General features: G+C 39.2%; 1 protein-coding gene across 1 annotated transcript in view; it reads left to right on the top strand.

Annotated features, from left to right (window-relative positions):
- Window positions 1–1,097: 1,097 nt before the first annotated feature.
- Window positions 1,098–23,002, top strand: part of firrm (fignl1 interacting regulator of recombination and mitosis) — a 29,579-nt gene continuing 7,674 nt past the window's right edge. The window contains exons 1-20 of the mRNA XM_088350095.1: window positions 1,098–1,272; window positions 1,429–1,558; window positions 3,053–3,092; window positions 3,169–3,257; window positions 3,325–3,429; window positions 4,510–4,650; window positions 5,787–5,949; window positions 6,018–6,102; window positions 10,259–10,397; window positions 11,171–11,260; window positions 13,634–13,698; window positions 13,789–13,937; window positions 16,033–16,162; window positions 16,235–16,421; window positions 17,947–18,029; window positions 20,609–20,660; window positions 20,821–20,910; window positions 22,323–22,508; window positions 22,588–22,692; window positions 22,756–22,851. Of these exons, the coding sequence (XP_088206221.1) occupies window positions 1,463–1,558; window positions 3,053–3,092; window positions 3,169–3,257; window positions 3,325–3,429; window positions 4,510–4,650; window positions 5,787–5,949; window positions 6,018–6,102; window positions 10,259–10,397; window positions 11,171–11,260; window positions 13,634–13,698; window positions 13,789–13,937; window positions 16,033–16,162; window positions 16,235–16,421; window positions 17,947–18,029; window positions 20,609–20,660; window positions 20,821–20,910; window positions 22,323–22,508; window positions 22,588–22,692; window positions 22,756–22,851 (2,091 nt within the window). The 5' untranslated portion in view covers window positions 1,098–1,272; window positions 1,429–1,462. The remainder of the gene's footprint in view (window positions 1,273–1,428; window positions 1,559–3,052; window positions 3,093–3,168; window positions 3,258–3,324; window positions 3,430–4,509; window positions 4,651–5,786; window positions 5,950–6,017; window positions 6,103–10,258; window positions 10,398–11,170; window positions 11,261–13,633; window positions 13,699–13,788; window positions 13,938–16,032; window positions 16,163–16,234; window positions 16,422–17,946; window positions 18,030–20,608; window positions 20,661–20,820; window positions 20,911–22,322; window positions 22,509–22,587; window positions 22,693–22,755; window positions 22,852–23,002) is intronic.

Below are 23,002 nucleotides of genomic sequence, written 5' to 3'. Positions count from 1 at the left end.
AAAAGCCATATAATAGCCATATAGAACACTAAGAAATAAAGCTAGCTAGATAGCTAGAAAGGAAGCCAACATTTAGCTCCATAACTAGCAAAAAAGATGAAATGTTAGCTAGATAGCATGCAGGAAATGTAAAATAATAGCTAGATAGCTTTTAAATACAGTAGCTAAAAAAGTAGCTTCATAGTTAGCTAGAAGGGTAAACAGGTAAAAACTATAAAGGTAGCTAGATAGCTAGCTAAAAGAGTAAAAAGCCATTTAAATAGCCAAATGGAAAGCTAAAAAACAAAGCTAGATAGCTAGCTAGAAAGGAGGCCAACGTTGAGCTTGATAACTAACAAAAAAAAGATAAAATGTTAGCTAGATAGCATGCAGATGATGTAAAAAGTTAGCTAGATAGCTTTTAAATAGCTAAACAAAAAGCTTCATAGTTAGCTAGAAAAGTAAACAGGTAGAAGTTACAAAATGGAACCAGATCACTACATAAGAGTAAAAAGCCAACGAATTAGCAAGATAGAAAAAGCTAGCTAGTTAGCTAGAAGGCAGGCCAAAATTGAGCTTGATAACTAGCAAAAAAAAGATAAAATGTTAGCTCGATACCATGCAAAAATGTAAAAGAAAAAGAAAAGTGAGTGAGAGAGAGAAACAGAAAAAGGGAGAGACAGAGAGAGTGAGAATGAGAAAGAGAGAAAAAAAGAGAGATTGAGTAAAAAGAGAGTATGAAAACAAAAGAAAATAAGAAGGGAAGAAAGATGAAAAGTGAGATTAAGAGAAAGAGAAAAACAAAAAAGAGAAAGAGAGACAAAAAATGAGGAATAAAAAAGAGAGAGAGATACAGCTGTAGATGCTTTGCCGGTGGCGCTTGACTTTTGTGACATCCAGTGGACATATTTAAAACTGCAGCTTACTTTTCTCTTCTACTTCTTTCTTCTCTTTTTCTCTCTCCTTTTATTCTCTTGTGCCTCTATCGGTAATGTCTCGCGGGCCAAAAAAAACCCTTGGGGGACCCTATCCGGCCGCGGGCCGCATGCTAAACACCTGCGCTTTCATGAGCCCTTTAACTTGACTTTCACTTTAAACCAACGAGGAAGAACGGCGTGAGCATGGCGTGACGTCACATCCGGTTAGAGCTGACGCGCGAGACATGAAAGTGGCAACACTTTACAAACTTTACTTTTTTTCTAAAGAATGAAATTTAAGTTTATTAACTTAAGGTGTTAGTGAAAAGAACTAATATGATACGCGAGGATATTACAGAAGTCCGCCGTTAAATCTGTAAGTACGCTAACAACAATGATGCTAGCTAACTCACATAAAACGTCAAAATAGCCTTAACTTAAACTAGCTTAGCCACGCAATTCCCCGGATGTTGTTGTGTGTGATATATAAAATGACTAACGTATTAAAATGACTCCTTTTTTGTCCGGACAGAGTGTCCAATGTCCTCCGGTAGACTGGCGACATTATGTCCCAGACCAACACTTCTCTCCTGGATGAGGTGGCGCAATGGAGCCAGGAGACCTGCCGCCAGCAGCTCAAAGCTGTCCTGCCCAAACTGACTATATCCTATCTCTGTGGTCATCCATTCTTTCATTTTAGAATTGAAATACTTTCCTAACTGATGTTCTTGGTATTATGAACGAATGAAACTTTATTATTTCGAACATAAGGAAAAACAGGAACAAAACAAAGTCAAAAAACAATGTTAACGTAATATGTACGAAAAGAAATAGGAGTTTGAGTTTTGTCGATTTGAAAAGTTAAGTCCTGTTTATTTGTTTGGCCTTTGACAAAGAGTCTCAATGGGCTGCACAGACCACAGATTATTGCAAACCACAGACTATTATGACATAATCCTGATCTAAAACCCACATGAGGGCAAGGAAAAACTCAAAAACCTCAAGTCAAGTGAAGTCATGTTTATTTGTGACGCCCTTAATCATAAAGAGTCTCAAAGGGCTGCACAGACCACAAACTATTGCAAGTTACAGTCTATTATGACAGCCTCCCCTGATCTAAAATCTATATGAGGGCAAGGAAAAACTCAAAAACCTCAAGTCTAGTCAAGTCATGTTTATTTGCTTGGCCCTTAATCACAAAGCGTCTCAAAGGGCTGCACAGACCACAGACTATTATGACACTATCCCCTGATCTAAAACCTACATGAGGGCAAGGAAAAACTCAAAAACATGTCAAGTTTTGTTTTTTTGGCCCTTAATCTCAAAGAGTCTCAAAGGGCTGCACAGACCACAGATTATTGCAAACCAAAGACTATTATGACACCATCCCCTGATCTAAAACCTACTTGAGGGCAAGGAAAAACTCAAAAACCTGCCAAGTCATGTTTATTTGTGACACCCTTAATCTCAAAGAGTCTCAAAGAGCTGCACAGATCAAAGACTATTGCAAACCTCAGACTATTGTTACACCATCCCCTGATCTAAAACCTACATGAGGGCAAGGAAAAACCAAAAACCTCAAATCATGTTTATTTGTTACACCTTTAATCTCAAAGAGCTGCACAGACCACAGATTATTGCAAACCAAAGACTATTATGACACCATCCCCTGATCTAAAACCTACATGAGGGCAAGGAAAAACTCAAAAACCTGTCAAGTCAAGTCATGTTTATTTGTGAGGCCCTTAATCACAAAGAGTCTCAAAGGGCTGCACAGACCACAGATTATTACATACCACAGACTATTATGACACCATCTCCTGATCTAAAACCTACACGAAGGCGAGGAATAACTCAATAATAACCTCAACATGAGGAAAATAAAGAAACCTTGAGAAGGGACCGCACATGAGGCCATCCCCCTTCCAGGATGACCAGGCTGCAATAACAAATAATACACAGATATTATCAACATAAAATAAGTTTAATGTGGGCTTTTACTCCCCCGGGTGGAGTTAAAGAGCCTCATGGCATGAGGATGAAATGATCTCCTCAGTCTGTCTTTTAATACCCACGGGTAAAATTAACCCCATTGGAGGACCTTTGACATTGTTTTTGTATATTTTGAAATGAAAATTCTCTTTGACTTCTCACACTCTTTACATCATAAATCTGAGAGCTGGGATGATCATATCCGTAAGTTTATTTCCCAATAAAAAATATTTATTTAGAATTACTATTATGGATTAACCACCTCCCAACTTTTTTTTAGGTGTATTAAAAATAATAACCGACATGTTTCTCCCTCACGTTGCTTTGTCGGACCTGGAAAAGGAATGCTTCTCCAAGATTTTGCCAAAGGTAGATGGAACACATTCGTCCACCTCATTCACTTTGCTTAGTATTTAACATATTTGCATTTTTACAGGCTGTGACCATGTTTGACAGCATGATGAAAGAACTTTCAATCCAAGTTGGAGGGCTGTCCAGTCAAAACACAGAACTCTGTTCCTTACTAAGGAACATTTTAAAGGTATATACCTTCTTTCATTTGTAGTGACAATTGATCCTCTTATTTTAATTGCCCTCCATGTAACGGCCCTCAATCATGCGCGGCACAAGGGTTCACAGTCACTCGGTTTATTGCCTGCATTCAGTAAACAAAACAATACAAAAGTCAGGGCGTCTGTGCACGACCGGAATCATCTTCAGCATGAGGTTATTGAGCTGAAGCTACGGCTAACAGACAACAAGCGAGCACATTTGATCGTGAAACCTTAATAATAACAATGAACATAGCTTTCCCACGTACCTGCATTCAGTAAACAAAACAATACAAAAGTCAGGGCTTCTGTGCATGACTGCAATCATCTAAACAGTAACATCAAACATGCGTACAGAGCCGCCCCCCTGCCCCACCTAGCTGGATCCGACCATCTCTGTCTGTCCCTCACCCCCTCATACACCCCTCTCCGGAGAAAAACAAAGCCTGCAACAAGGACAATACAAACATCTTCTTTTTTCTCTTTTATCCTCAATGTGAAACTGGAGTGCCACGTCCATTTTCGTTGCCACAATATGTTCAACCCATTTTGTAACAATGACAATAAAGGTATATTCTATTCTAAAACATTAACAAGAATACAAAAACGGGACATCACTCAACATGCCTCACATCGTGGTTGCATTGAAACATGTTGCATCACAGTAATCATCGTTTCATTACTTTACTTTTAATTAGTGCTTTTTTATACATCATTTAGCACAACTTATATACATTTTATATGCAAAAATTGTTCGTTAAAGCAGCCTCTATATTTAGCAAAATATGAACTTTTACCCAAACTGATATTGGGCACAGCTTACCTTCAGCACGATGTTATTGATCTGAAGGTACGGCAAGCGCAGAAGCCCATAAAGTGCCAAACAAAAAAGGCAGTCTTACACGCCCATGGCTTCACAAATGAATGCGGTACCAGAATTTTAACAGTAATGCAACAAAAACACGGATTTTGTGAGAATTAAAAAAACAAAAAAAACAATCAAATTTTAACTCTGTTACACCAAGTATTTTTATGTAAAAAAGTAAATTCTTCTTCACTGTTTTTTTCAGTCTCTGATGCAGATCATCGATGCCATGTCGGCATGCGTGCGTCAGGTTTCCGTGTATGACGAGGTCCCAGACCTAATGAGCATCCGAACATTACCGTCATGCATCTTGAAGGTTCTGCAAAACACTTTCCAGCACTGTAAGGTGAGTCTTTTAAAGGGACACTGTGTATTTTTTAGTGTTTCCCAGTGGTAAAAAAAAAACCTCGGAGGTCGAGAATTTTACTGGATAAAAGTGTCATTTTTGATGTTGATTGGTATTAGGAAGATAATTGCAAACTTTGCCCCTAATTTTATGATTGATATTTATCTTTTGAAAACCGCTTAAAGTCTTTTGGATGTAATGTTTATCAAACTATTTTTTCAAGAGAAATCTCTGAATAATTGATCAATCAAGTTGCAGTAGCTTACATTTGTTTTGTCATATACAGGGTTGGGTAGGGTTACTTTAACTTGATTACTTTCAATTACTTTTGGATTACTCCAATATCAAATATACTAATAAAAGACAAAAGAAACTAAATAGGAATAAAATGACTACATTTTGTGCAGGCTTGGGGAGTAACGGAATACATGGAACAGCAAAAATGATGTTGCCCAAGCTGTTTGGATTTATTTTCATTTTGTTTCTGCCTAATTTTATGTTAGTTTTGCCGGAGATCAAAGAGGTCAAAGCCAAGAGAGAAAGCTTACCACGTGTTGTGAGTCATCATTTTATTCATATTTAGTTTCTTTTGTCTTTTATTAGCCTATTTGGTATTGGAGTAATCCAAAAGTAATTCAAAGTAATCAAGTTAAAGTAACCCTACCCAACCCTGGTCATATACGATACGTTTACAGTTTAGTAGACACTCAAAATAAGGAGAGAAGACATCGGTAGATTTTAAACTTGCAAAAAGTACATGAGAAGACTGCACAAAAACCCTCAAAAAACACAGCCATGTTTTAATTAAATCTCTTGGGTAACAAAAAGCAGATCCGCCCTTAAAGGTTGTGGGAATCAAAGAACAGCAACATCATTGGCCAATAGTATCAATGATGTAAACAGTGCTTCATTGTCAAAATAACTAACAACTTTGAGCAATAATAATCAAAATAACGAACCACCCTAGCATCCTATGTAATCTCCTTTCGGAGGTGTTCAATTGTAAAAACAGAATTACATTCCTTATTGTAATGAACTCGATATGAATCAATATTGCATCATTATGTGGCCTTAAATAGAAACTTTAAAGAAACGATCTATTTATAGAACTCTGATGATTGTGCATTTGATAACAGGAGAGCGAGGTAGTGTACTGCGGCCGCCTTTCCCTGGTGGCCGACCTTCTGCAGAGCCTCTTCAAGGAGGCCTACGCTCTCCACAAGGCCCTGCTGGAGCTTCTGGACAGAGTGCCTATGGATAGCAATGCCTCGGAAGAGGAAGTCTCTGACATCGTCATAGGTTTCACCAGATATTCTGTGCCATCCACTTTATTTTCCTTTGATTCTCAATCTTATGTTTTCCCACAGTCATTCACAGCCTCCTTGATATTTGCTCGGTGATCTCCAACCTGGACATGGCCCTGCATGCAAACACTTGGAAGTTCCTCATCAAGTCAGTGCCACAAGACTCCAAAATCACAAACACATTATGATTGATATACACTCAACATGTGTGTTTAAACAGATTTGTTTATAGAATTGACAATATGATGGCTGTGAGTGAAAATATAATGGTGTTAAGGTAGTTAAAATACAGCTTTTAGATGTCATTTTCTACAATATTACTGTCAACAAAACAGTATTTGTGACCATGAAATACTCAATCTATTGTCTTAGTTTACGGAATATATAATACTTTGTTAATTGATAAACTCATTCTATTTTTATTTCGACACTTTAAAGATTTAGCGCGTCAGAGTCCAATCAACGGTGAGCTATATTTATATATTATATTTTGATATGCAGTATATTCTATTACTTTTGTTGTCTTTGGAGAAGAGATGCCACTATATCAGGGTCGGCAAGCTATGACACGCGTGCCACTGTTGGCACGCGAAGGGTTAATCAGTGGCACGCGAGCGCACGGCAAAATAATGATTTTTTTTTTTAAATGCGCATTTTTACCGGAAATTTAGACATTTACAGTTGTGCGCCGTGTTTGGAGGCTTTACGGTAGCGCCCCTCCTCTTCTGCGCCGTGTGCGAGTTTGTGTGTGCACAGCGACTCGCAGAAGAGGAGAAATCAGTGTTTTGACCCCGCCACAGAAACACTGGCGCGCGATAAATGAATGAATGAATGAATAATAACAGCTCCTTCAGCAAAAAAATCTTCTACTTTGACTGACAACTGGGGGCTTGTGCAAAAAAAATGGCTTTGCTGATTGTGCATTATGCCTGGAGAGCGTTGTACGAGACAAAACATGAATTCAATGCGTAGACATTAAAACGAGCTTCGTCCAGGTACGGGAAACAAACACAGACCCTAAACACCTTTGTCACTGCTAAAAACACCACCCCTGAAGCAAGTTGTCACATTGCTCACTGCATACATAGCAAAGCACGGAAAACCATTTATATCTGAGACCAAATCAGTTGTTATTTCTGTCGCACTTATTTTCAAGTAGCATTCTGCCTTGTTGCTGTTATTTCAAGTTTTGGTATTTTCTGCAATTATATTTCACTGATGAATGGTATGCTAGTTGTCCATATCACTTGTTTAAGATTTTAGTTTATTGTTGATGAAGAATAGTTGAGTGTTGTGGTAAAAAGTCATGGATGTCTACAGGCCTCTCTACATGTTGCTTACATTCATTTTTTTAGTTTATCGATGAACAAGAATAGTGGAAGATAAATTGGTCAGTTATACTATTTCAATGCATATCCATGTTGTATTTTTGGACTGGTGAAAAATGACAGCTCATGTCAGATGCAAAAAAAAAAAGTTGTGTGAGTCATTGATCTTGGTGTGGCACACTGATTTACAAGGACATTTGAAAGTGGCACTCCACACCCAAAAGCTTGCTGACCCCTGCATTATATCATCCTCTTTATTTATATTTTAAAAACTTGTATGTACCGTATTTTCCGCACTATAGGGCACACCGGGTTATAGGGCGCACCCCCAAAAAATAGTTTTTGGTCCTATATCTTCCATAGATAAGGCGCACCGGATTATAAGGCGCTACAATGGGAATGTCGACAAAACAGTCAGATGATTCAGTCCAACTGATTACCCCCTTAACATTCCCAAAGCTTGCAAAGAAGCAAATACGTGTCGTAGACACGTGCGGATGCGGTGTCCGTACCATGTCACTGAAATGCATCGTTCCATCATTCGGAAGGTTAAAGTCTTGGGATTCAAGAAATTCCAACCATTCCTTAGTTTCCATTTTCATTTTCGCTCACAACTTTACTGTGCATATGACAATAAACACTTGGAATTGAGTTGAATTCACTCAACTCATCACAGCAACATCAAGATCGTTCTAAAACAAGATACCGGGAAAATATAAAGCCGCATAACTCACCTAAGTTCTCATGTTCAATAATGATACGCAATCATGGTCTTCTTACAACCGCGAGTGGGGTAAATCCAGGAGAGTAAATTATTTGCAAATACAGACTAATAAAACATGTTACTCTATGGTGTACTTTAGCAAGCTTGCTACGCCATTGCTAAACTCGGCCAATTGCAGGGTTTGTTTTGGCCATCTAGCCTATCGGAGGCTCTGAATAACTTCAGCCAATAGCGATCGATTTAACTGATGATTGACACAACTTTTTCGGCCAATTGCAGGGTTTGTTTTGGCCATCTAGCCAATCCGAGGCTCCGAATAACTTCAGCCAATAGCGATCGATTCAAATGATGATTGACACATTGGTTAGCCAATGAAACGCCGGTATATAAATCCCAGCATACACCGCGGACTACTCCACGTTCGGGTCAAAATCGAGTCGGCGGCTGTTTCTCGTAGTTGCGAGACCTTGCGAATTTAATATTGAGCCATTTATAAGGCGCACTGTGTTATAAGGCGCATGGTCAGCTTTTGAAAAAAATTAAGACTTTTAGGTGCGCCTTATAGTGCGGAAAATACGGTATATGTTTTATTGATTTGAAACAGGAGTGGGAGGAGTGGCACTTGTGATCAATAATTAGCAAAAACAAGAAAGGCAATGTTGATAAATGTACTTTTCTATCCAAACAAAATTGACCTAACACTTTTAGCAATTATATTTTTTGGGGTAAACAATGAATAACATTTTTCGCATATTTTTGGACAAATGACACAATCAAAGGTTCACAATGAATTATTTTTCCACAATGTTAATTTGAAATAAAAGTTGTGGTTTATTTTCCAAAATACTGGGATTCTAATGAAAAATCTAGATTCATTGATTGAAGTTTTTTTTTTCCTCCGGTCATCGTATATAAGGTAACAATAAATTGAAAATCAACAGCTTTGATAAACAATTGACGTAACGGGAGGAAAAAAAAGGGCAGACAGGAAAAAGCTGGAGCTTATCTCTTTCCTGTCCCCCTAACAACCAAAACACTTGTAAACATATGTAACATCCAGATCAGCATAATCTTGTTTAACCTAACATGTCGATTTCATTTTCGCCTTGACATCTCCCCCTCATTTTTGATTGTTATTATTTTAATTTTGTATTTGATTCATTTCTACGAGAAGAGCTTCGAGTCAATCTTGATCCGATCAGTCAGTAGTTTCAATTTTGACGTCGAGGACCTCGAACTTGTCGTTGAACTCGTTTCGGAGGTCAGCTTTTCTAAAGCGTTTTCAAGCATCGTGATGTGTTCGGTAAAGGCAATAGGAGAGGATGGCATCACGGCGTTGAAGAAGGACCTCAGTTGCACCGGTCTGATCTATGATCAGTTGGTTGGACATTTTCCTCAACCGTGTCCACAAACTCCACAGCACAAATTCCTCAGATATGAATGAAGAATAACAGTTTCACGTACTCAACGTCTTTGATTTCCAGTTGTGTCAAACACAGTGATATCCAATTTTTCAAGGATTCTTGATTTTACCTGCTAGGGTACGTTCCCTTTGGGCTAGGTCTCTCATTAATGATCATTCATCCATCCATGCATCCATTATCTGCACCGCTTATCCTCAGTAGGGTCGCGGTGGTGCTGGAGCCCATCCCAGCTATCTTCAGGCAGTGGGCAAGGGGACGCCCTCACAAACTCACTCGCTCATTCACACCTAGGGACAATTTGGACCGGCCAATGAACCTGACATATACGTTTTTGGAATGTGGGCGGAAACCCAAACAAGCAGGGGGAGAACATGCAAACTCCACACAGGAGGTTCGATCTCATGACCTCAGAACTGTGCCGCGCACGCGCTAACCACTGCGCCGCCGTGCTGCCCATGATCATTAATGATACTATCAATTTTCACTGAATGCCCAACTAAGAAATTTCATTTTGGGAGAAGTGACATGTCGTGGGAGTGGTGAGATGTTGAAAGCGTAATAATCAATCGACAAAGTAATCATCAGGTTAATGGAGTAACAAAAGAATTGTTAGTTGGTACCCTAATTCAGTGTTTTTCAACCTTTTTGAGCCAAGGCATATTTTTTTTTACAATTTTAATTTTTAAAAAGGGATATTGGATAATTTCTCACCGCACACCTGACCATCTCTCACGGCACACTAGAGGCTTATTTCAAAAACATCGGAAGTGGAGCTTCAAAAAACTTTGCAATAATAAGAGGGGGCTATGTCTTTTTCTCCACTCTCAGACATAGTCTGAAGTACCAGTCATTGGTGGAGGAGCATCTTCATCATGGCGACATCAGCGCCAGCCTTTGCGACAACTTTCTGGTTTCCTTTCACAACGCCATCGAGCTAGCGGCACAGATAACCCAGGCGGCTCTGCAGGTTTGTGGCTGCATACTTCAATCCTTTAAATGTTCAAATAGACTTGAGCTGTATGTTCAGGGCAGGACACATAGAGTGGGGCAAATAATACACACTGTCCCTTTAAGTATCATTTTAAGGCAGGGGCATCAAACTTATATACTGTGGAGCCACAATAGGTCCCCAGGCTGCAGGTTTGGGACCCCTGCTCTAAATTCTACACTAATTTACATACAGGGTTGGGTAGGGTTACTTTAACTGGATTACTTTCAATTACTTTTGGATTACTCCAATACCAAATATGCTAATAAAAGACAAAAGAAACTAAATCTGAATAAAATGATAGATAGATAGATACTTTATTCATCCCCGCAGAGAAATTCACTGATGACTCACAACACGTGGTAAGCTTTCTCTCCTGGCTTTGTTCTCTTTGATCTCCGGCAAAACTAACATAAAATGCGACAGAAACGAATGAAAATGAAATCCTAACAGCTTGCCAACATCATTTTTGCCGTTCCATGTATTCCGCTACTCCCCAAGCCTGCACAAAATGGAGTCATTTTATTCAAAAGTAAATGAAAGTAATCCAGTTAAAGTAGCCCTACCCAACCCTGTTTACACATTCCTACAAGTGTTAAAGTTCCACATAAAGTGACACAGTGCGGATCTCTTTTGCCCTCATAAAGAATTGTCTTGTCTGCCACTTCCTTGGAAAACCCCCATGTTTTGGTGTGTTTTGTGTATGAAAGTCAAAGGTCTCAAATCCATCTTACTCGGCTGTTTTGTTTTAGGAAGCAACACCAAGCGCAGAGCTGAAGTTGTTCCAGAAAACTGCTAAGATGTGCAGATTTTTTGCCAACACTTTGGTTCATTATGTAAAGGTAATACAAATACCTTATTTTTCGCACTTGCACTAGATTATAAGACGCAAGCCCAAAATGAGTAGTTTTTTTGGTATTTATTGAAATAATTATATCTACAGGAAGGGCTAGAGGTGCAGAAAAAAACTAAGTAGCCTATTTATGTTTTGATTGATTAGTTGCAGCTCGGCGGTGCAGCGGTTAGCGCGTGTGCAGCACAGTCATGAGATTGAACCTCCTGTGTGGAGTTTGCATGTTCTCCCCGTGCATGTGTGGGTTTCCTCCGGGCACTCCGGTTTCCTCCCACATTCCAAAAACAAGCATGTCAGGTTAATTGTCCCTAGGTGTGAATGAGTGAGTGAATTGTATGTCTCTGTGTGCGCTGTGACTGGCTGGCAACCAGTTGAGGGTGTCCCCTGCCCACTGCCCGAAGATAGCTGGGATGGGCTCCAGCATCCCCGCGACCCTACTGAGGATAAGCGGTGCAGATAATGGATGGATGGATGGATGATTACCGTATTTTCCGCACTATAAGGCGCACCGGGTTATAGGGCGCACCCCGAAAAAATAGTTTTTGGTCCTATTTTTGACATATATAAGACGCACCGGATTATAAGGCGCTACAATGGGAACGTGGACAAAACAGTCAGATAGTTCAGTCCAACTTATTACCCCCTTAACATTCCGAAAGCTTGCAAAGACGCAAATACGTGTCGAGAACACGTGCGAATGCGGTGTCCGTAAGATGTCACTCAAATGCATCGTTCCATCATTCGGAAGGTTAAAGTCTTGGGATTCAAGAAATGATAACCATTCCTTCGTATCTATTTTCTTTTTCGCTCGCAACTTTACTGTGCATATGACAATAAACACTTGGAATTGAGTTTAATTTTAAAATAGACACTCCATTCCATCCATTATCTGCACCGCTTATCACAGAAACATCGAGTTCAGTCTGAAACAAGACAATATAAAACCGGGAATAGCTCACCGAAGTCATTGTGTTCATAATAATGTGCAGGCAATGTCCTCTTATATCCGTGAGGGTAGTAAATCCAGGAGAATACAATATTTACAAATACAGAATAGAAAAAAATGCTTTCTCTATGCCATCGGCCACATGCTATACGCATTCATCTTTTTCGGCCAATTGCAGGCTTTGTTTCGCTGTTTAAGCCAATGGCAGCCTGTACATTATAAAAAGGATCCGCCTCTTGACCTCCGAATAACTTTAGCCAATAGTGATCGATTCAACTGATGATTGACAAATCTTTTTCGGCCAATTGCAGGCTTTGTTTGCCGTTTGAGCCAATGGCAGTCTGTAAATGATAAGAAGGATCCGCCTCTTGACCTCCGAATAACTTTAGCCAATAGTGATCGATTCAACTGATGATTGACTCATTGGTTAGCCAATGAAACGCCGGTAAATAAATCCCACCATCCACCGCGTACTACTTTGCGTTCGGGGGAAAATCGAGTCGGCGGCTGCAAGTTAGTTGGAAAACTGAATGTTGATCCATAAATAAGGCGCATGGTCAGCTTTTGAAAAAAATAAAGGCTTTTAGGTGCGCCTTAAAGTGCGGAAAATACGGTAGTTAAAATATATTGGTGATCTTAAATATAAACATTGGATGCAATGAGAATTGAACCCAATCCGTAGTAGTGTGAGCACTGGATCTTATCCACTAGACTACTAGGGATACAAGGGACACACCAAAAGGCATTCATCATCACACTAATTTAAGTCACGGTACCACATTGTTGAAGTTATAATTGGGCCAGGAAAGTGAGAATATTGTCATACATTAAACCGGTCTGGGGTTCAGAAAAGTTTGAGGACCTCTTAGCGACTTGCAATGTTTTTACGGAGCCCACAGGATTCTGAACTGAATAAAGGGAAGGGCGTTGTGGGAAGTAATTCGGTCAGCCCGAAATGTATAAATAATTGCACGGCTCCACCTATTCAACATTTGTCACTCACAATGCTTAGTTTGAGCTAAGAAAAAAAGGATTGTTTTTTGATTTTCAATCACTGTGTTTTCTCATTTCTCCAACATTTTTTGGCACTCTGACTAAAAATATTGTGATAATAAGATAAGACGTATTGCTTTTACGATGTCCGAAGTGGCCTGGCGGTCAGGGTCCGATGCTTTCACAGATGCTATCCGGGTTCGGTCCCCACCATTGTTGTGCAATTGTGGTCAGCGATGAGTGTCAACTGATCGATAATTGAACAAATATGATAAAATATTCACTTTGTTCTGTACTTGAGGTGCACTGATTTTTAAAGGGCGTATTCAAATTTCTGGCCAATTTGGGGTTTTTCGGTGCGCCTTACAGTCTGGAAAATACGGTAATATCCGTCAACATCATGTGTCTGCTTTTTTTAAACAGGAATTCAAGTCTTTCTTACCAAAATCCTGCACAAGCTTTCATCAAATCTACCTCCAGATTATGAGGTAAATGCGATCCGGTATCAGTGATGGGAACTGGAGTCGTGTTTATCTTGGCAGAGACGAGTAATGCGGAAGCGTGTGGCTTTCTTGCAGTAAATTCCCACCCAGCTTGTCGGCCCCGGACTTGCCCGCGTCTCTTTCCGAGGAGCTGATCGCGGCGGCGCTGGTTCCGTTGGAGGCGCTGGTTGGTCAGCTTTTACCTCTCAGGGCCTTCGCCGAAGCGGTCTTGCAGGAGAACCCAAGTGAGTTTGGTGTTTCAAAACTTCATGGGATAATTTACTTTCAGGAAGCAGTTTGAGCGGCCAAGTTTATCGCACTCTCGTCCACTCCATAAACTTTTATGAGATTTGTTGTCAAAATAAGTCAGCAGTCAAGATGAGTGAGTACTCATATTGGCTCCTGACTTTAGTACGCTCTTTTTAAAGTAGCTCTGTTTTTTCATTCCTGTTATAAGATTATGAGCTCAAAATTTGAAATAAAAATGACAACGTAATTAGAATTTTTAGGGTTTTTCTTTTAAGTGAGAATTTCTGCTTGTTTGGAGAGACATTTTTCACCAGTTAAAGTAATTTTGGTATCGGTACTTGGTATGTGCCCTAATAAAAACTTGAGCTATTAAATGATTGTATAAACTTGCATTTTCTAAAATACTCGTCGGTTGACAAATTATTTTACATAATCCGAGCCTGACCAAAAGAGAGCTTGAAAATGCGTCCGGCATCTTGCTGCTATGTATACCCAAAAAACATTAAAAAAAGGCTGGGCAAAAATAAGACGGAAAATGGTGCGTTTTGGTCACCTTAAGTCTTGATAGTTTGTATTTTTCCTTATGCTTTTTAGCACTTGTTTTGGGTTGCACTACACCATGCAGTGGTCAAATCATACACTCTGTCTCTTTCAGTGTCTGCCAATATAGAGGACCAATCTTGCCACATAGATAGATAGATAGATAATTTATTCGTCCCCAAAGGGAAATTCACACTTCCAGCAGTATCCTTGTGTTGAAAATAAAATAAAAGAATAATAAAATAAAATAAATAAAATACAAAAATACCCAATATAACGTTTTGTTATAGAGTATTTAAATAGTGCTACGGAAAAAACACACGGTCATAAAAATAGGGTAGTATGCAAATGTGGGGGTGGGGTTTAATGTGGGATTTTACTCCCGTGGGTGGAGTTAAAGAGCCTCATGGCATGAGGAAATATCTGTCTTATAAAAATTATATCAGGCATCCTTAGCCCCGGGAGATTGACAATTACGAATTTGTAATACCTTTGTTTAATAGTTTGTTTAAAAAAGGTTTTCTGAGAAGTTAGTTGATCTGACACCTCAGTAATTCTATACCTTTTCTAAAAGCCTTTTCTTTTGTAACATTCATATATATTTTTTAAAGACACAATAAGAAAACACAAACTTGAAATCTATTCTAAACAAAAGTACCGTATTTATCCGAGTATAACACACATCCCTAGGTTTTGATTAAAATCCGTATAAAATTGTGTTTGACGTTTTTTTTAGCTCAAACTAATCATTGTTAGAGACAAATGTTGGTAAATATGTGAGACAATTATTAAAATCATTTATTATAAATAGAAAAATCAATTTTTACAATACCCCCCAAAATTACAATCTATTCATTTAATGTCCTGATTTTTCCTTTCTCTAACATTTGTCTCTGGTACCATGAATAAACATAGTGTAATACTAATGAAATCCAATTACTAGTGGTCTAGTGGTTAGGATTCTCTTTCTCTTTGTGTCCAATGATCTGCATTACTGTAAAAACACTTGTATAACACATGCCCAAACTTTTAGGGATTTTTTTTTAAGTTTAAAAAATGCACTTTAGTAACTAATAAATATGGTTTGTTGTTTTGGGGGGATTTTTTTGTAAATGTACCACACAAAATGTTTTTTAAATCCAATATAGTTGACACCTTTTTTTAAGTAATTGTAAATGCTGTGAATGCTGAGAAATAATTTGACAAAAGTTAGATGGATAGATGGATAGATACTTTATTCACCTCCTCCTCGCCGGAAGTTGGCACTTTTAGATGCACAATATTTCCAAATGGACTTTTTATTGTATACGTTTAGTGCAATTGAACCCAAACATGCCCTGCGACTGGCTGGCAAGCAGTTGAGGCTGTCCCCTGCCCACTGCCCGAAGATAGCTGAGATGGGCTCCAGCACCCCCGCGACCCTACTGAGGATAAGCGGTGCAGGTCATGGATGGATGGATGAACCCAAACGTTTTCGATTTTGAGCATTTTTCTCCCTTGTTTGTCGCAAAAATATTTCTTCTTTTCATATCGACCTTTTGTTTCCCCCAGGCTCGGTTCGGCAGCACGAGTTTCCTCGGTGCCTTTTGTTGACGAACGTGCTGGGTCACTTGGACTCCCAGCCCGAGGAGGTCCTGCAGCTTTGGCACGCCGGCAGTCAGTTTTCGGAGGAAATTCCCAGGTAACAATTTGTCCTCTAGCATTTTGTCAAACGAAATGATCTCAAACTGAATTTATGAAACCGGTCTCGCAGGCTTCCTCTCTACCAGGCGCTCTTTTCTAGTTTCCGGCGTTGCTACGCCGAACGGAAGCTGCTGCTTCTGTTGCCGGGGGTGATGACCAAAGGCAAGGCCCAAGAACAAGTCTCGCTGCACCGGCACGTTTGCGTGCACTTGTGCGCTAGCGTCGCCGTGCTTCCTCCTCTCTACTTCCCTATTTTGGTGAGTGCCACGCACACCGGGATAAGGAGAACGGTGATATTGCAATAGTGTATTACAGTAATCCTTTGTTGACCCGTTGACGTCCATACCGCCCCGAGAAGACCCGGTCTCGGGAAGCTAAGCAGGGTCTGCCTTGGTTTGTACTCTGTTAGGAATTAAACTATATTTACCAGATCTTCCGAATTAGTTATCTGACTCCATTAACCAAACACAAACTTTATCCTCCTAACAATGCATGCGTCTTTCTTGATATTAGGAAAAAATATTGACAAGAGACTGGCATTTTCACACGGGGGCAGATTTATTTTCTTAATTTATTATTAAGTGAATTCCATCGAATTTTGCCAAATTATTGTCGAATTAGTCTAATTAGTTTACGTCGAGCCTTGCTCCCGTCTGTCTGTCTCGTCTCTCTCAGTCTTCTGTGTTCCGTCCTTTTGACACGTTGGGACATCGGCACCTCCCATGGGGCGGGCCAGGTGCCAACGTCACCTCCTCCTCGCCGGAAGACCCCGCCACGTCTATAGGACTCGCAACAAGAAAGCTTATCAGAAACCTTATCTCCTTTTCTCGCGTCACCCCTTTTCCTCGTTCTCGTTTTTCTGTAAACATAATTCTTGTCCAGGCCACACTGACCCCAAGCCTTCCCTGTGAAAAATCCCCACTGCATTCAGCAAAATTTAATTTGTATTATATTAAATCCCTTATAGTCAATTAAATAAAATAAAAAATCCTTCAACTCGGATGGGAGACCGCCTGGGAATACCAGGTCCTGTAAATAGGTCATCTGGGGCACGCTTTGCTGAGACAGCACTGACTAAACTCGCTCTGGAGCCCCACGTGGCTTCTTATCACCACCCCAGTGGCTCTCGAGCAGCTCCCTAGCGCTCTTTCAAAAAATTTTGATAATGGAAAAATAAATGTTATTTGATGGAGGATAACAGGACACAAAAATTCTTAACGTTTCCCAAAAAATATAGATCAGAGGTCTCCAACGTGGTTCCCCCTAAGGACAGCTGAGGGGCAATACACAACAAAAATAACATTTTTTTGTGGTTGACTGAGTCTATTTCACCCTACCCCCTATAATTAGCATGGTAATTACATGGCAATAGCATAGTAATACCTTAAGTTGTTATTTTCTTATACATATCAAACTGGGTGCCCTTGTTCCAATTAGTAGTTAAAGAGTAATAGATTAAATCATAAATAAAGGTTTCTACTTCACAGGTTTTGACTCATCGCGAAAAAACAGGGATTACCATAATGTGTATTACAGTAAAAAACAATGTCGTCTGTTTAGTGTCCATTTTGAGGGCCGGGAGTGAAATCTGCCGTTTATTTTTTCAGACTCTAATCTAACTTGGTCTCCTGGTTGAGGGATTTCCTCTAATTCAATATAAACTACACTTGTACTTTCGTTTTCCACTGCTTTTACTTTGTTTTATGATAACACTCTTACCCTTTTTTCAATGCAGGAATATTTGTTTTATTCAATGATGTCATGTTTTCCCCCCACAATCAGGAGAGGTGCTTGTTGGAGGCCACCCTGCAGGCTGACACCCAGACTGCTTTGTTGGCCTCGGATGTTTGGTGCTTCACTGCCAGGTAATGTTAGGGTTAATATTTTCGTAATAGGTTAAACTGGAGTGATCAGTAAGAGAGGCAAATGTAGTTTTAGAATTTATTCACTGCAGTGGGCAGACGGATTCAAAAAGTCTCACCGTCTCACCAGTTTCCCGCGTTGCAACCGGGTTTTGTTCAAAAGCGTGCGCATGCGCAGAAAGTATCAATGACGTCACACATACGTCTACGGTTCAAAGTTCGCACATGCGCAGTAATAACCAACGACGTCATATATATCTTTCGGTTCAAAAATGGTACAAAACAGCAGAAAACGAATTGTAATACAAGTCAAGCTCATCAGGATTATTTGTAACATAGAAGACAGAGAAATACACAATTAACTAAATATGATTAGCTTTGACAGGTAATTTAGAATTTTTTGCCTTCAATGCGTTCATGAATATTATTATCAGTACTACTATTATTTTGAGGGTTAGTGGTTTCTTTCCTCTTTGCTTAAGATGGCAGACTTTTAGAAGTGTGCGCTTTTATTCAAAAACCCTTAAACGCCAAAAGGCGGCGCCAAAGCTCAACTATCCAATGTGTGCATAACAAAGTACAGTGGAACCTCGGTTCTTGACCATAATCCGTTCCAGAACCCTGTTCGAAAAGCGATTTGTTCGAACACAAAAATCATTTTTCCCATTACAAATCATGTAAATTGTTTTAATCTGTTCCAACACCCTGAATGTTTACCTTTGTTTACCTTTAAGACACAAATAACATAAATGTAAGCCAGGCTAATCGTACGTTCGCGTTAGCGTAATCCTCCGTACGAAAGATTACTCTGACATGAACGTGTAAAAATAAAAAAAAGGATAAAGAAAATAATTATGAATAGGATTTTTTACCTTTGTGGTGGTCAGCAGAAGGCGCAGATGGACGGTGAGAGGGATGGAGGAGGAAGGAAAACTATTGTTTGGAAGGAGCGAGTCCCCTTCCATAAAAACTTCGGGGAGCTCTTCTGTCTGAGGGGTGCTCACACGTTCAAATCTCTTTGCTACGGATGACTGGCTACAGGGTGTTCTTTTCACTTAATATATCTATCCAATGACACTTGCTTCTGCCTTCTTTTAACACTTTTCGGAAGTGGTTCATGACAGTGTCCTTAAAGTCATGATGACTTCATCGGTGTGGTGAAATTCTGTAACTCGGCCCATTTGCTACACATTTGTTTAATCTCGGACGCCCCCTAGTGTATTGGAGGTGCAATTGCACCTGAGAAAATTAAAAGGAGTAAAAAAAAATGTGATGTGAAACATCCAACCCTGCGTTCAAACTCCGATTTTTGTTCGAACAACGAAGCAAGAATTTCTCAAATTTTTTGTTCGGACTCCGATTTGTTCGAACTGAGAGTCGTTCGAAAACCGAGGTTCCACTGTAAATTAAAATGTATTTGTGCAGCACTTTTCAGACATTTAAATGTAACTCTGTGTATAAAAACATTCAATATATTATATTATATATTATATGGTGGGTAGGTGGATCTCTTAACCACTAGGGTGGTAGGGGCACCATTTCCTGTGGTGTGTCTTGGGCAAGTACAGCCTGTGGCGCCTATTCCTCTCCAGGCCAACACATGTTTCCACTCGGTCTCAAACCAGGGACCTTTCATCTCAGGTGAAAGTGCTTATTGCTGCACTACAGATATTCTATTCTGTTCAATATTTACCAAGAAAATATACCACCATCCTACAGCTTGGAACACCAAATACACAGACACAAACACACAATGAATGTGTCATTAAAAACAAAACAATAATTATTCAAGATTCAAGAACGTCTTGACTGTCATTAACATAAAATGCATGCCATTTTCTTTACAAAAAAAATACAAAATACCCAATATAACGTTTTGCTATAGAGTATTTAAATAGTGCTACATAAAATACACACTGTAATAAAAAAGGGTAATATGCAAATGTGAGGAGTGGGGTTTAATATGGGCTTTTACTCCCCCGGGTGGAGTTGAAGAACCTCAATGAGGGAGGAATCATTGAATTAAAAAAAAAAGATTTTCAAATGTTTTAAAGTAAAAAAAAGAAAGAAAATCATGAATGTAAATCATCACATTACATGTTAAATTAAAAAATGAATGCTGATCAACAGTTTCATTTTAAACCAATCCTGAAACATGATTTGACTTCCTTCTTAGTTTATAGACAATGTCTTATATGGTCTGTGCAGCCCTTGTGATTAAGGGCCAAACAAATAAAAACGACTTGACTAAGGATACAACAAATAAGAAATATATATAAAATGTTTTTTCACTCATTATACAGAAATGTTAAAAAAAAAATCCCTAAAATAGCATGAAAACAGCAGCAATATTCATGCCTAGTTTTTGCTGCATAAAGTGTCAGTGTTGGATTCATGGGCTCAAAAACTTTGTTTGATTTTGCAAATCGCGACAACCTCTGCATGCTTTCAATTGAATATATTTTTTAAACACTTATTTTATATTAACGATGAGCTTTTTATCGAGGCTTCAGAACGGATACCTATTTTGAGCACTGTATTGTTTCATTGCATTGACTTTATCGTATCTGTGTCTTTATGAGGTACGGTTCGGCAGAACTTTGTCTTCATCACATCTTCCTCATTGCTCACCTGGTGGGTATTCTGTAGCAGCATGACATTCTTGATTTGTTTTGCTCGCAACCTAAAAGAAATCGCTATATAGTGTTGCTAAGATCCCTCCAAAATCTCTTAATCCCTCGATGGGGTTCTGAACAATTGAAGGGACACACTCAATACCTTCGTCTTTCCTCAGGTGAAAAGCTGCTCCACCGAGTGCTACCAAAACTCCCACCTGGGTTTACTGCTCCGACGCATGCTTTTTCTCACTACGCCTGGCCACCAGGTTAGCAATATCAGCATAAAGTTCGGATGAATGAATGGCCCTTATCGGCATTATAGTATCACGAAATTGGAGGGCTTCTCCTTTCAGTGCTAGTAAAACAAATTAAAAATTCCGCAAAATTATTAAAACTATAAGAAAATATATATCAATGATATGTATCTAGACATCTATCTATCTAGACATCTATCTATCTAGACATCTATCTAGACATGTATCTAGACATCTATCTATCTAAGCATCTAGACATCTATCTATCTCTATCTATCTAATATATATATGTGCATATTCATTAGGGCTTCAACTAATGACTATTTTAATAATCGAATCGGTGGATTATTTTTTTGATTAATCGGTGAATGTGATTTTTTTTTGATAAAACTATTACAATTTTCCCATCTTTATTCAAATATTGAAGTTTTGGACAATTATTGCACAAAACAACTGAATATTCTTTACTATAAATAAATAACAAATCAAATCGTTTGTTAAAAATACTTACAATAAATAAAAATACTTACAAACGAATGCCATACACCTGCAAATATGTAAGATACTCTTTTCCTACCACCTTATCCAAAGATCATATTAGTTTTGGACTTTTCATACAAAACAAAAATGTAGAAAGAGCAATAAATGTCATTTTATGTGTATCCCCCAAAAATATCAAAAATGTAAAGTTTCATCAACAAATGTGTTTTTTTTGGTTAAATCTTTGAATTTCATACACATTCCCAGTGTGCAAGAGATATATAATATGCTTAAGAGTCTGCCCCTTGAGTTCAACATGTCATAATTATTATTTTTCTTCTTAATTTAATTTTTGTTATTTTCAGATTTTTTTCTTCTGTATTTCTGTGGCACTTCCTGTTTCTGTGAAAATTGTTTCTAGACTGTGTCATGTCAATTTAGTTTGTAATGATGCTATGTTCAGTAGAATTTTTTTTAAAAAACGTTTTTTTTTTAATAAAAATGGTCTCAAGACACCCTCTGTCGGACCAAAGTGGTACTACAAGTACCAACGTGGATACGAAATTTAATGCACTCTTATTTGCATTCATTTAACGTGCTTATTGACTCATAAATTGTGCGACACAGATAATCAATGCTGAAATAAGTTGCCAAGCTTTTAATATTTACCTTTATTGATTCATTGTTGCAGCCCTAATATTCTCAGTGACATTATGCCCGTAAGAGCTGTAGATGGGTGGTAATGGATTTCGGAAAGTAGCTGTTCCTTCCAAGGTGTAGCAGGTCAAAGAGCTGGGCACCTGGATATAACGTGTACTCGATGATGTTTTGGGCTCTGCTAAGGCACAGAGTGGAGTAGATATCCATCAGGGAGGGAAGAGGGCAGTTAATGATGCGCTGTGCTGCTCTCACTTTCTTTTTTTAATTTCCATTTTTGACCCCAGATGGAATTCCTGAGCCGCTTCCCCCCATCCGAAGCTGAAAATCTCCCGGTGTGGCGTCACGTCCTCCTCCGGGCGCTTTCCGACGACGCCCGTCTCCGAGCGGAGGCGGATATCGTAGCTTTGGCTGAAAAAACTTGCCAAGACTGGCAAAGCGGAGGCTACAAACTGGGTCAAGTGGGTGAAGTGGTGAGGACAACACAAAGGAAGTCAGACATGGGGTATAAACAGTAAACGCCTCAAGAGGATGTTGCGGTTTACTCTTTAGAATGAAGTTCTACGATGCCTCCTAGTGGCTGTTCAAGGGAAATCACCTCTCGAGGGTGCTTCGAGGATTATGACACATCTGTGGCCGAGAATGGCACCACAACAGGTGACGAACACACATTTATCTGGTGAACAGCTTGTGACACTCTACAATTTTTGTATCGTGCAGATTCAGACCCATCACGTGCTGCACACCACTCTCCAGCTTCTTTTGTCAACAACGGCACATTTCATTAAAAACATGGAGGCTTCTGTCATTATTCAGGTGGGGGTCCATTTGTCTTTACATTGAGAACATCAGTATTTCAAACGTCATAGGGATATTCTGGCCGTTGCCATTGTATGATTGGTCCCATCAAGTCAAGTTTATTTGTGACGCCCTTAATCACAAAGAGTCTCAAAGGGCTGCACAGATC

The sequence above is a fragment of the Urocampus carinirostris genome, chromosome 12, assembly GCF_059441175.1.
Source record: "Urocampus carinirostris isolate Australia breed hairy pipefish chromosome 12, RoL_Ucar_1.0, whole genome shotgun sequence".
Lineage (NCBI taxonomy): Eukaryota > Metazoa > Chordata > Actinopteri > Syngnathiformes > Syngnathidae > Urocampus > Urocampus carinirostris.
The sequence above is the reverse complement of the archived record's forward strand: the minus strand, read 5'-3'. Positions and strand labels throughout refer to the sequence as shown.